Source organism: Dipodomys spectabilis, unplaced genomic scaffold (genome assembly GCF_019054845.1).
Source record: "Dipodomys spectabilis isolate Male_0828 unplaced genomic scaffold, ASM1905484v1 ptg000324l, whole genome shotgun sequence".
NCBI lineage: Eukaryota > Metazoa > Chordata > Mammalia > Rodentia > Heteromyidae > Dipodomys > Dipodomys spectabilis.
In genome coordinates, this window is record NW_024871001.1 from 3,552,036 (window position 1) to 3,565,809 (window position 13,774).

Sequence of the window (13,774 nt, forward strand, 5' to 3'; positions counted from 1 at the left end):
TTGGTCAAGTAATTTATCCTTTCTCAGTGGTGTTTTCTCCATCTGTAAAATGGGGATAATAATGGTCATCATTTTATTAGTGTTAGTAGTTAGTAGTCACAGTAATAGCCCCTTAGAGAGAACTGAATGAGCTACACAAGGCTTGACACAGACTAAACGCTAATGTTAACTAATGCTAATGTGATCCCATTGATGATGAAGTTTTCTTTACAGTTCTTGCAAATAACAGCTGGTTCTTGTAGGGAAGATCTTTTGTTAGTATCAGAAGGAAAATTGGTGTGTGTGTCGGTGGGGGGGAGCAATATCCTACAGTACATCTAAAATGTATACAATTGTTTCTAGAAGGAAACATAGCTACTCTTTTCCATTTTATTGACATCCTGCAAACTGACCTCACTGCAATCCTGGCTTATATTCCTCTGGGTAATTTCAATACTTGGAAGATGTACCTAACTGTTCTTTCACTGTCCTTATACTCTACAGCCTCCTTCTTCACAGGAGAAGAAGTCATAGAAACTGAAATTTGTCTGCTAAGTTTTAAATTAGACATTGTCATTTAATTCCCACATGAACCTCTGAGACAAATTATTCCTCCTGTCTGTGTTTTTATACACATCACATCTAGAAAGGTAGGAGATGGGCATGGAGTAGAGGCAATAATAGTAGGTACGTAATGTCAATATCCCCCTGACTTCCTTCCCCAGGAGAGCTTAACTACTGCCACATTCAACTTACATAGAACCTGTGGTTTAGAATAAACAGATTGTCTATATAGATCTTTTAAGTGTTTTGAGGCCTATACTGTGATTACACAGAACGATGACTTTTGGTTTTTATATAGTAGCCTGACTACATTGTACAGATTAAGGGGAGAGAGAGGAGGGAGAAGGTGTGAATAGTTGTACTGGATAGTTGTTTGGTTTGGGGCTAGGTTTTGCTTTGCTTTTGCTAGTAGATGGTGAAATGTCTTCAGGTTCAATTGGCTAATCACACTAGCTAAGCCTCTACTCCATATGAATTCCTTGCCAGTTGGTAAGAGCAGGAGAAATTATTCTGGTTGGCAACTAAAGAGAAATCTCTTCCCAGAACCTTCCTGGAACTAGCCTTCTACTCTTAAGTCCTTGAATTCTCCTACTTGCAGATGTTTTCCATTGGTGACTGCTGGTTTAGGCATACTGTTCTGTTTCTAGGTGTTTTCTATGACACTTAGCAAGCCTTTGTAGACTTTTTTTCATGCCTGACAACCATATTTTCTTATTGGAAAATTGAGAGAGATGGTTGTGGGTAGATACACTCATGCTTTAGTGTAGAACTTAAGGTTGCATAGAACCATGGTCTGTGGTTATAGTATCAGAACACTTCTTTAAGTCTGAAGAGCTGTACTGAGTCTTGGAAAATGGGCTTTGAGTCTATATGGTTAACAACAAAAATAAATCCAGAGATGGGAAACAATTAGTCTCACAATACTTTCATCTTTTCATTTGGATTAATCCTATTACTAATATGATGCATTGACTTGGTTTCATATATACAATAAAAAAAACACAGGCAAGTTTTTATAAACGAGTACTTCTCAAGGAGGACATATCAAATGTCTGGAGATCTTGTTAAAATGAATTTAAATTTATTTTTTAAAATATTAAAAAAAAACAGGGCTGGGAAGGTGGCTCAGTGGTAGAGCGCTTGCCTTGCATGCATGAGGCCCTGGGTTCGATTCCTCAGCACCATATAAGCAAAAAGAAAAAAAGCTGGAAGTGGCGCTGTGGCTCAAGTGGTAGAGCGCTAGCCTTCAGCTGAAGAGCTGAGGGACAGTGCCCAGGCCCAGAGTTCAGGCCTCACGACCGGACCCAAAATAAAAAATATTAAAAAAACAACTCAGAGCTGTGGCAGATTCTGATTCACCAGATGTCATGTGGGGTCTCCAGGTTTGCATTTCTCACAAGCCCTAGGTCAAGAACTACACATTGCCAGACATGGTGGTGCATGCTTGTAATCCCAGCACTAGGAAAGCAGAGGCAAGAGGATTGTGAGTTTGAGGCCAGCCTGGACTCTATAGTGAGAACTGTCACAACAAATAAGAATAAGTAAAACATCAATACACTGAAGAATTAGGTTCAGAGAGAACTACAGTTGTCAGTCAGTTACTTCATTTTCATGATTTCTCTTACTGGTTGGAGTGGCCTGATCAAAAATAAACTGACTCTGAAATTCTCCAAAAATGAGGCTAGGAGTGTAGCTCAGTGGTAGAGCACAGTGTCTAGTATGTGTGCGGCCCACTAGTATGTGTTTCCATTCTCAGCACTGCAAAATAAAACCAAGTTCCAAAATGAGTAGAAATTATACTTAAGGAAAACATGTTTGGCTTAAGTATAGAATTTAAGCCACAGAGGATGGGGGTGGGGGGAATCTATGCCAAGCTATTTTACAGACTAAGAAAATGACCTGGATTGCTTCTCTCTGGGTGGTATTATCAGGCATGTGTTTCATATTTTGAGCTGACCTAACATTTTACTGATCTGACCCTTATTCCCTGACCTGGTCATCACTATGGGGAGAAGATACAGTAATGACAGCCAGCTTGGCAAAATACTATGTTGGCTCTTACCATGTGGGAACATGTTACAATAGCTACTTACCTTCCCTCTTTGACTCCTTCCTAACTCAAATTCCTAACTTTCTCACTACCTTTGGAAAAGTAATGTGGTGTATCATTCCCCTAGTAAAAATGAAATCAGTAAATTTCTACTAGAAAGAATCAAATTTCACAGATCTCCATGAGCAAGAATGTACTTCCTTCCCCCGCCTTCCATATCTGTTCTACTTAACTAAGGAGTATGGTTTGTGAACTACATTGAAACCATGTGTGTCAGATAGCACCACTAAGTTAATTCACTGCAAATGATTTATGGATGTAAAATGTCACTTAGAAGGTATATTAATGGTGAATGGTATCTCATGCCTATAACCATAGCCTCTCACAGAAGCAGAGATTGGGAGGATTGCAGATCAAGGTCATCCTAGGCAAAAATTCTCCAGACCTCATCTCAACTAATAGAAATCTGGGTGTATTGATATGCATCTGTCATCCCATATCTATAGGAAGTGTAAATAGCTGGCCCAGGCATAAATGTGAGGCCCTATTCAAAAAAATAACTAAAAAAGAAAAAAAAAAAAAAGAGCTGGTAGAGGAATGTCACTCAAGTGGTAAAGCAACTGCTAGCTAGCACAAGTCCCAGAATCCAAACCCCAGTACCACTAGAAACAAGGAATACAGGCATTTGCAGAATTTTCACAAGCTCTGAGAAAAGTTAAGTTGTTAGGATTTAAATTTAAAAATGGAAGACATTAGTATTGTTATCCTTCAGAAGTTATTGAAACAGGATAACTTTTTGATAGTTTTTTTCTTTGTCACTGTTGTTTTTAATGTACTAGGTGATTTTTTTTGTTTCTTTTGCATGTTCTTTTCCCATAATATAGCCACTATTTGTCACTGTATTTGATTCTGGTGCCCTGCATCTTGTATATACATTTTTCTAAGTTGGGGAGGGGAAGGGAAATAATAAAATGCCGAAACAAGGATACAGGTTGACCCATTGTAACAATGAAATGTATAAGTCACTATGTTGAAAATGAACTTTACAACTTTGTGGGGGGAGGTGTTGGGGAGGCGGGGAGGGAAGGGATAGTAGGGGAAAAACAAAGGAGGGGATAACAATGCTTGATAGGAAATGTACTCATTACCTTACTCATGTAACTGTAACCCCTCTGTACGGTATCTTTAAAATAAAAAAATTTAAAAAGTAAAAAGAACCACTTTAATGAAATTTATTAAATAAATGTAATAATATTTTAGATATTCAAGTTGAAGTCCTTTATTAGAAAACTGGGGGGGGGGGAGAGATGACATTTTTATAATGAGTAGATCAATTCAGGACTTTGGACTGAGTTGGCCAATTCCAAATAAATGTACCAATAATAGACACACATTTCTACTCCTACTACTTGACCTAAAGGTTAGGGATATACAGAAAGAGTCAGCAATTGCTTTAGTCTTAGGTATGATACAAAAACTTTGACATTTCATATCTGGGCTACATTGACAAAATGTAATCTAGAATAACAGCAACAAAACTTGTTTAGCAATATTGTTGAACTCCAACCAGATTATTCATCTTAGAGAAAGATAATTTCACTTCAGTTCTAAACTAATATTAACACTGGTGATAATTGTTGCCTTTAATCATGCCATTTAGGGATTTTATAATACGTTAAGGTGAAATTCAGTTCATTTTCTGGATAGTGTTATTGAAGTTCAGACAGAGGAAGTAATGTGTCCAGGGTCACATGGTAAATTTTTGGAAAAGATGACTCTGGAATATAGATTTTTATTATTAAGAATGATCTTAATAGTTTCCCTTAGGCAAAATCCAAAAGCTCCATCAAGTTGGCAGGTATTTAAATACTTCCTTCTAACCAGATGATTTCTCTTTGTTTATCCAAGAGTTTGTCCTTCCTTGTCAAAAAGCTGATGACTGTTTATGATGCCAGTGTTTCTTGTCCAAGGATGTGGAGTGCCTTTTCATCTATTCATGTCTCCTTCTCTATCACTACATCATTTGCTTCAATGAGCTTTCAGATTTCTCACTAAATTTATCCTACTAATGACAACATTTGTTGATACCATTGTGTTTAGGATTTCAAAATAACTCATCCAGGAAATGGGATTTGCTTGGGGTTAGGTGGAAAAACACTGGCCATATATTAGCCGTAGTTTTAGGGGAAATGTACAAGTATTCATTTTATAACTCTGTACTTTTTTATGTTTCATCATTTTGTTAGTTTTTGTTTATTTGTTTGTATAGAATGCTGGTAAATTCCTGTTTTCACTGTATTTGATGTCAGTATAATTTGGGGAGGGGAAGGGAAAAAACAAAATGTTTAAATAGGGATACAGGTTCACTCATTGCAACAATGAGATGTACAAAACACTAGGTTGAAAAACAAACTTTACAATTTGGGGGGATGAGGTTAGGGGTAGGGGTTGGAGCATAGTTGTGTAGGTAGGAGGGAAGAGATGGTAGGGAAAAAACAAAGGAGGAGGCAACAATGCTTGCTAAGAAATGTATTCATTACCTTGCTCATGTAACTGTAACCCCTCTGTACAGTATTTTCATAATAAAAAACTTATTTTAAAAAAAGAATTCTGGTAAATTCCTAGGATGAGTTGCAATTATATTTGCTAAGATTGGAGTATAGCTGAGGGTTTTACTAGTGCATGTATTCCAGCCTGGTCTGAGGAAAACTCATGTGTGAGACCTTTTTTCTCTTTTCCTAGGGATGCTATGATCTGGTGACCAGTTTCATGGAGACAAACATGGGGATCATTGCTGGAGTGGCGTTTGGGATCGCATTCTCCCAGGTATCCTACATAGTTGTCTGGAGGCCTGGTCTAGCTTTTGGCCTGCCTCCTGCTCAGGTTTCCCTCCCTGGCCTCCAGATTCTCAGACTGCCTTCTGTGCCTTGGGGAAGCTGATAGATGGGGTCAGAGCTCCTGGCTTGTTAGTCCTCAGGTCATCTGTTTATTGATTTTCCTTTTTCAACTTAAATGAAGTTCTGCCATCAAGGGAATATCAGTTACAATTCAACTAATGACTAGCTCCAGAAAAACAACTTGCTTCTTCTGTAGGTCAAATGGAGGTTAACTGAACAAGGTGCTGGCTTAATTGGAACATAAACAACTCAAAACATCAAATGGCTGACGTAGATTTGGGGAAAGCTTTTTTCCTGGTTGACTTGTCCCTTTTTGTCCTCTCTTAGTTCCTATAGATTATAGATGACATCGCCCCCTTTAAAGAAAGCCCAAACTTAACAAACTTCATCTTGTGGTCATTATTTTAATCTCTGGGTTTTACTATTCTATTTCTTTAGAGGAAGTCCAATTTTGTGTGTTAACTTTTATATACTTTTATCTCCTCTTAAAAATGGGAAAAATAATTATGCAAGTTAAACAAACCATACACACTCAAGGATGGAACAAGATTAAACTAAATCTAAAATTCATTCTTCATCTATTCTTCAGAGCTTCCCATAGGAAGAAGAATTTCCCCCCTTCCTTTCTCTCTCCCTTCCCTGTTTAGCTACCAGAAAAAAAAATCTTTATGTTTAACTCAAAGTCTTTGCAGAACAACAGATTTGTTTTTCTCACAAAGCCTAATTGTTTCAATCCCAATCCCAAAACTCTGCTATGTGTATGGGCTATATCAGACTATATCTTTTCTTCACCCATCTGTACTTCTGACCCTTCTGCCTAGAAACATAGATACACTTGAATTTTATTCAACTTTGTTCCTAAAACTTTTTATAAAATATGCACTGTACAGAAGAGTATATAAATTATGTTTACAGTTTAATAAATTATTATAGAACGCACAGCAATGATCTAAGCCCTGGCTTCAATCAAGGAATAAACATTTAGCCTGATCATCTGTCTTTGCCAAGTAGAGTGTTTAGATTTAAAGAGGTAGAAATGCCTTTCTTCCCAAGCAGTTTTAAAAACCTATATGTCATTTCATCTCACAAGAGCATGTGGACTGTCAAGAGGAATGTGTTTCTTGTTGTATTTTCAAAATTCTCTTTCACCATGCTTCATTGTTTTTGTAAAGATGAGTGAAATAAATCCTTAACATGCAAACACACAGAGAAACCAGAGCACGGTACATAGTCAGTGCAATTAACTTAGTCTCCAGGGACTTTTCAAAGGTTGTCACCGCCTTGAACTTTCTTCTAGTTGCTATAATATTTCGATAACAATAACACCTCCATAATGACCCAGGGATATTTCAAAAGATCCAGAACCTTGTGACTCATGCAAATATATAGAATGCACTTGACAGCCTTGAACATGGTTATTTTACTACAGGTATTCATAGCATCAGATTGTTAAAACTGAGGAGATCAGTCCCCTTGGAGAAAGTAAAGGTTTTGCTGAAGTATTCCATCATGGCTACTATAAAGAAATAATGGGACACAATGCTAATACCATACATGAAGAAAACAGTACCTCATCTCCTAGATGAGGCATCAGATCATCGAATAATATTCCCATGTGGCCCTGGGGTAAAGATGTGCAGATAAGGATCCTGTTTTGATTAGTGAGATGAATCAAATCCAATGGATCCTTCTCCAAATTACAGAGCATCCGTTTTTCCACTCCCCTCTCACATATCCCTATAAAAGAATTTATGCTCAGACACATGAGCATCGATCTCTCTGTGCTGTTTTGAAGGAATCTCCTGGCTTAGGGATTGTTGAGTGTGCTTTGTGGCACACTCAGGCAGTAAGAGAGGTGCTTTGGCTCCAAACACAGAAATACTTCAGCAAGCTTAAGTCATATAAGGAACTATATGGTTGTTAAGATAGGAAACACAAGGCCCAGTAGAGATTTGAGACCTGTTGTGTTCAATTTGAGACAGGGAACAGAATGGCTATGGCTGGCTTTTCCCAGTCATCAGCATGAGGACTTGCAACTATTTGTGGCACCAGCGGCCTCAGGATTCCTGGAAACTTCAGTTTGTTCCCAAATGCAAGTAGATTGAGGGTCCTCCCTGGGACAATGGATGCTTGCTCAGGTAGAGCCAGCACCACTGGTCAATGATAAGGAAGCAAAGCTTTAGCTGCATTCATTCATTCATACTTTGTGGTTTCTTTTCCTTCATTTTAAAAAAATATGATGTACATAGTAGGTAGTTTCACTATGAAATTTCTATACATCCATATACTATAATTTGATCATGTTCACCTCTATTACCCCATACCCCCTATTTCTTTCCCCTTCACCTCTTTAGTAGTCCTTTTACTTTCATTACCATGGCTCTCTTGTTTTGTTCTGCCTTATATAAATGGGAGAAAAATACAATGTCCTTTTTTTGTCATGGGCCTAGGCTCTTGTCCCTAAGCTCTTTTGCTCAAGGCTAGTGTGCTAACAGTTTGAGCGACAGTTCCACTTTTGATTTTCTGGTGGTTAATTTGAGATCAAAGTCTCATGGACTGAATTTGGAACAGTGATCCTCAGATCTCAGCCTTCTGAGTAGCTAGGATTACAGATGTGAGCCACCAGCCTCCAGCTACAATGCGTGTTTTTGTGAGATTGAAATTATTTCACTTAACATGATGATCTCCAGTTCCATCCATTTCCCAGCAAGCAACATCATTTCATTCTTCTTAATGGTTGAGTAAAACTCTACTGTATATATATACATTTTCTTTATCCATTCATCAATTGATGGGCACCTTAGCCGAGTCCATTACATAGATAAACATGTGTTTCTATATTAAGACAACTTTGATTCTTTTGGGTATGTACACAGAAGTAGTATGAACTCTTAATTTTGTTGAGGAACCTTCATACTGGTTTCTATAATGACTGGACTATTATATTCCTATCAGCAGTGAATAAAATTTCTTCCCTCCCTACATATCCTCATCAGCATTTGTTATTTGTTTTCTTAATGATCTTTCTGACTGGGATAAGGTAGAAACTCAATGTCATTTTAATTTGTATTCTCTTGATGGCTGAGAATATTCAGTATTTTTATGTATTTATTAGCCACTTATACTTCTTTGCTTGAAAAGTAAACATTTGGCCATTTACTAATTTGGTTATTCTTGGGGCTGGGAAGGTGGCTCAGTGGTAGAGCACTTGCCTTGCATGAGTGAGGCCCTGGGTTCGATTCCTCAGCACCACATAAACAAAAGGAAAAAAGCCAGAAGTGGTGCTGTGGCTCAAATGGTAGAGCACTAGCCTTGAGCTGAAGAGCTGAGGCACAGCGCCCAGGCCCAGAGTTCAGGGTCCACGACCAGACCCCCAAAAAAACCCAAAAAACTAATTTGGTTATTCTTCTGGTGTTTATTTTGCAAGCTCTTGGTATATTTCAAATATCAATCATTTATCCAGTGAATAGCTGGCAAGGATTTTCTCTCATTCTGTAGGCTGACTCTTTACTGTTGATTATTTTTCTATTGCTAATGAAGAAGCTCTTTGGATGCAATCCCATTTGTCAGTTCCTATTCTTTGTTCTCTTAGCTAATGGAGTCCTATTCAGAAAGCCATCACCTATGCCATATCTGTTTTTGTGTGTTTGTGCTGGTCCTGGGGCTTGAACTCAGGACCCGGGCATTGTCCCTGAGGTTTGTTGCTCTAGGCTATCACTCTACCACTTGAGCCACAGCTCCACTTCTGGCTTTTCTTTGGTGATTAATTGGTGATAAGAGTCTCACAGACTTTCCTGCCTGGGCAGGCTTTGAACTGAGATCCTCAGAGCTCAGCCTCCTGAATAGCTAGGATTACAGGTGTGAGCCACTGGCATCTAGCCTATGCTATATCTTGAAGTCTTTCCCTATGTTTCCTCTAGTACTTTCAAAGTTTTGATTCTTAGATTAAGTTTTTTTATTCTTTTTGATTGATTTGTATACAGGATGAAATAGAGACATAATCATCCACCCCCAGAAATTATGGAGCAAATGTTGTCATGAAACCTTGCAAATGTTAGCTAATGTTGATTAAACCATGGCGCTTTTGCCTTCCTGTAATAAAGTTAGATCTACTGAGTAGAAGCTAATGTTATGAGGAAATATCAGCACTGTGTCTCCTTTTCACTTTCCCTCTGCATTTGCTCTGCACCTTCTTTTTGCCCTTTTCTTCAACTGTTCTTATGGTCCCATTCTCTCACCTGTTAAAGAAACTGGCCTTATACCTGTATTGTCTCAGAGATTGAAGGTGGTATAAAGTATAAGGAAAACTAAACTGACTCCAGTCTTTCAGTATACTTTGCAAAACCTTTGTTCCCTAATAGTTAACTTAGCTAACTTAGAGCCCTTGTTTAAACAGCAGGATTTGATCAGACCTTTTAGTACATCTCTCCGCAAACTCCCATTGCCTTTGTTGTCTCAAGTAAAAGCCCATTTGTCTGGACTTGGTGAGAAAGTCTTTCTGCACATTATCCACATAGTTTGAGAGAGATTTTTAGCCTCTCCTAAATCTATTGTCTTATCTAGAATGTTGCGGTTATAATATTGCACAAGATTGTAGAAGAGTCAATAATTTGTTAGGACTGATTACTTATTTATTTTTTGTCTGGAATCTAAATTTTGATACTGGCAAAGATGCTCTGGAATTTGTTGCTTCTAGAATATGGTCATTTTAATTCCCCAAATTGGGTAAGCTTTTAAGTTTAAAAGTCCTTACACTCATGGATGATTTTCATTTCTCATTTGACAGAATATTTTGAAAATTGCAGCCATGAAACCTATGGTCAGTCATTTGGCAGCAAGTATATGATATCTTGCATTTTGTGGTATGAAATGATGTAGACCAGGGCATTGGTAGAACAGTGAGTCCTTTAAGGTAATGAGTTTTCCTTACCTGACAAAAGCTATCACTTGCATATTAAACAGCATAGTTTTGATTTTAAAAAGCAAGATAAGAATCTGCTTGGTGAGTTAAGAGACAAGAGAACAGAATTCAATGTTTACACTGGCCAATGCTGTAGAGTGGAATAGTAATAGATGTTTCATCTATCAGATAAGGGCAACCTGGTTGCCTGGAATAGTGATTCCCTCCCATGGAGGGATTGTGAGGCACAAGCTGATGGGAATGTCCCAAGTGTGTTTGATTTAGTAGGTATGGGGTGAAGCCTGAAAATCTGTAAGATAAATTCTTACAATCCCAGGGGAGGCTGTTCTGTTGGTCATGGGGCTCACAGGTCTGAATGTAATTCCCACCTCCAATTCAATAAAACATGTCTGAGTTACTTAGAGAAAATGGACTACACTGGCCAAGGAAAAGCAGCCTCTAGGCTCGGGTACACAATTAGTCTCTCATCCAAAACTTACTGATCCTCCAATTGATGAGTGAGGAGTTTGATTGCTAATGAGCGGGCATGATGTGCTTTATGGTGTCTTGACAGTGTCACAACTATTTTATTAGAATCACCTGCCAGGTTAGGTCAAAGTACAAAGACAAGTAGAGGACTAGGGTCCTTGAGCAAGGGGAGGTGTTCTAGTAGCTCTGCAATCACTGAAAAACTAGAAGATAGGCCCTGGGTGTAGATGGACCCACTTAGGCCAAAGATAGCTACAGGCATGAGAGACAAAGAAAATGTAGAACCTTATTTTCCCCTTTTTCCTCACGTTTTACCTCTATCTCATAAGCCATGGCTTTCTTTCCTTGCTGGCAGATGGACCCAGTCTCTATGCTTGTGTTAAGGAAAAGAACTGTTATTCTGTCAGTCAAGTATGGCTAAAGTATCATACTAGGTTGAGACATTTTACAAATATATGGTGATTGATGTGAATGAAAATTTTGGCCTTTCAGTTCATGTCCCTAATTCTGTCACTTAATATTTTGCATTACTTTCATAACATGAACATATTTTAAAATTACTTGGAATCAGAAGCTGTTCTAAAATGGTCAGAGTGAGCTGGAAACTTATGGCCAATTCCATAACCTCCACTTAGGTTGAAATCAGATTTGCTCTTAACCTCTAGTGCCTTTTTACCCTTTCATGGATACAAACCTTTGTTTGCAAAAAACAAACAAAAAGGGGGCTGGGAAGGTGGCTCAGTGGTAGAGCGCTTGCCTTACATTCCTGAGGCCCTGGGTTCGATTCCCCAGCACCACATAAGCAAAAAGAAAAAAAAGCCAGAAGTGGTGCTGTGGCTCAAGTGGTAGAGTGCTAGCCTTGAGCTGAAGAGCTGAGGGACAGCACCCAGGCCCAGAGTTCAGGCCCCACGACCGAACCCCCAAAACAAACAAACAAACAAAAAATAAACCAAAAGAAAACTATTGTATCTAAAGATATACATATGTTAAAATATCACCTGAGGACTCCTAAGCATGCTGAATTGAAACAACGTTGTCCAACTACTCAAAGATGATAAAGACTAAAAATAAGTTTGAAAATAAAAGGACTACATGCAAATAATATATATCAAGTAAAAAATGAAACTTTACATTTAAAATTTCATCTAGGGGTAAGAGAAGGGTAGAGTTCGATGATTTGAAATTCTCATTTTCATTTGTCTCCTTGGCAACAGTTGATTGGCATGCTGCTGGCCTGCTGTCTGTCCCGATTCATCACGGCCAATCAGTATGAGATGGTGTAAAGAGAAGGTAAGTGGCAGTGGGCAATGCTCAATTGGTATATATTCAAGCCACCTTTCAAATAGACAGGAGGCTTTTGGGCCCCTTCTACCTGTTCTTAGTGGTGCTTGAGCAGAAATCTCATGTCTACAGTGCTGAGGAGGTACAAGGGATGCTATTGTTGAAAAGCTCTCTTCAGCTTGTTTGATTTTTGATTTCTCTGTCTGTCTGAAACAGTTTCATTGTGTAGCTCAGGCTGACCTCGAACTCATGCTCCTCATGCCTTAACTTTTCAAGTGCTTGTTACTTCTCTTTTTTTTCAAGGTCTTATTAATGGTAAATCACTCATGTTTGTTTGTTTGTTTTTTTCTCTCCAGTCTTTCAAGAACGATGGAGTAAGAGATCTGTTCTGAAAAGGAACTGCAACAATCTCTGAAAGACTTCCAAAGAATGTTAGAGCACAGTACATAATACACTTAACCTGCTCCCACAACTCCCTACCCTCAACCCTACTCCCTGCGTGCAACTGACTCTCCTACCCAGTCTCTGCTCCACCTTTCAGCCCGCATCATGTGTAGTGTCTACCTTGTGAAGCCCTGTTGTGCCACAGCTTGTAGCTAGTCTTAGTGAACCCCCACCCTGTGCGTGCCAGCTCCTCCACGTGTACCTGGTCCAACTGCAGTTCATCGTAGGTGACTGGTTATCATCATTGGCCCCTTGGGGCCCTGCATGTAGTATGGGAGGCTCCTGTTAGTCCCTCACCATGGTCTGTAAATGCCATGCACCTTTACATAGAGATGATACTTAACTGTTCTTTTGGCTTAATCTCATTTGGTTTGGTTTTCCCTTTACTAAGGCTCTTTCCTACCTTCTTTAGGCTGCCTAGGACATGTAAGGAGGAACTTCAGTAGTTGTTCATGAGGAGAAAAAAAAAAGCATGTGTCATGCATGATGGAAATTGTTGAGCAGTAGGTGGCCTCCTTGCTCATTATTGTTCCATGCCTGGGTATGTAGAGACAATTAGTTCACCTCCTCCCCTGAGTTAAAACTTATATATAGTCCTGTTACAAAGCTGTCCTGTTGCTTAGGCAATGATATTACTTTTGATTTTTCCCCCAATTAATTGCTGTTGTGTTATTTTACTTCTTTCTGTATTGTTTTCTTGCATTGACATTATAGACTTTGAGGACCTCATGAGATCAGTTTAAAAAGGAGTGTGAAGGGCGGAACAGAAGTCAAAATATTTTTTAAAAGATCTTAAAAAAATAAATGCCTCTGTCTAGCATGCCAACAAGAATGCATTGATATTGTGAACACTTGTGATATATGTATTAATAAATAGAGCAATTACAAATGGCTGTGTTATGGTTCTTTAATTGCTATGACAGGTTTGGAACATGTACTTGCATTCCATCTTGAGAATTGAGTTGAGATTCTCATTTTAGTTTGCAATTTACCTAGGGGATGAGAGTCAGCCTACCTTATATATGGACCCACTTCTCCACATGTGTCTCCAACCCACCAAAAAGAAGTCTATTTTTTTTTTTTATTACAGACATTTCATCAATTGTATAGATCGTTGGCTACGGAAATACAGCCTTCATATTATTTCAGGCCTCTGAAAACCATGAAAGA

At 38.6% G+C, this 13,774-nt stretch overlaps 1 protein-coding gene across 1 annotated transcript in view; it reads left to right on the forward strand.

The window, feature by feature from the left end:
• Window positions 1-13,493, forward strand: part of Tspan7 (tetraspanin 7) — a 114,811-nt gene extending 101,318 nt beyond the window's left edge. Inside the window, exons 6-8 of the mRNA XM_042702438.1 lie at window positions 5,336-5,419; window positions 12,094-12,169; window positions 12,517-13,493. Of these exons, the coding sequence (XP_042558372.1) occupies window positions 5,336-5,419; window positions 12,094-12,162 (153 nt within the window). The 3' untranslated portion in view covers window positions 12,163-12,169; window positions 12,517-13,493. The remainder of the gene's footprint in view (window positions 1-5,335; window positions 5,420-12,093; window positions 12,170-12,516) is intronic.
• The last annotated feature ends 281 nt before the right edge of the window (window positions 13,494-13,774 follow it).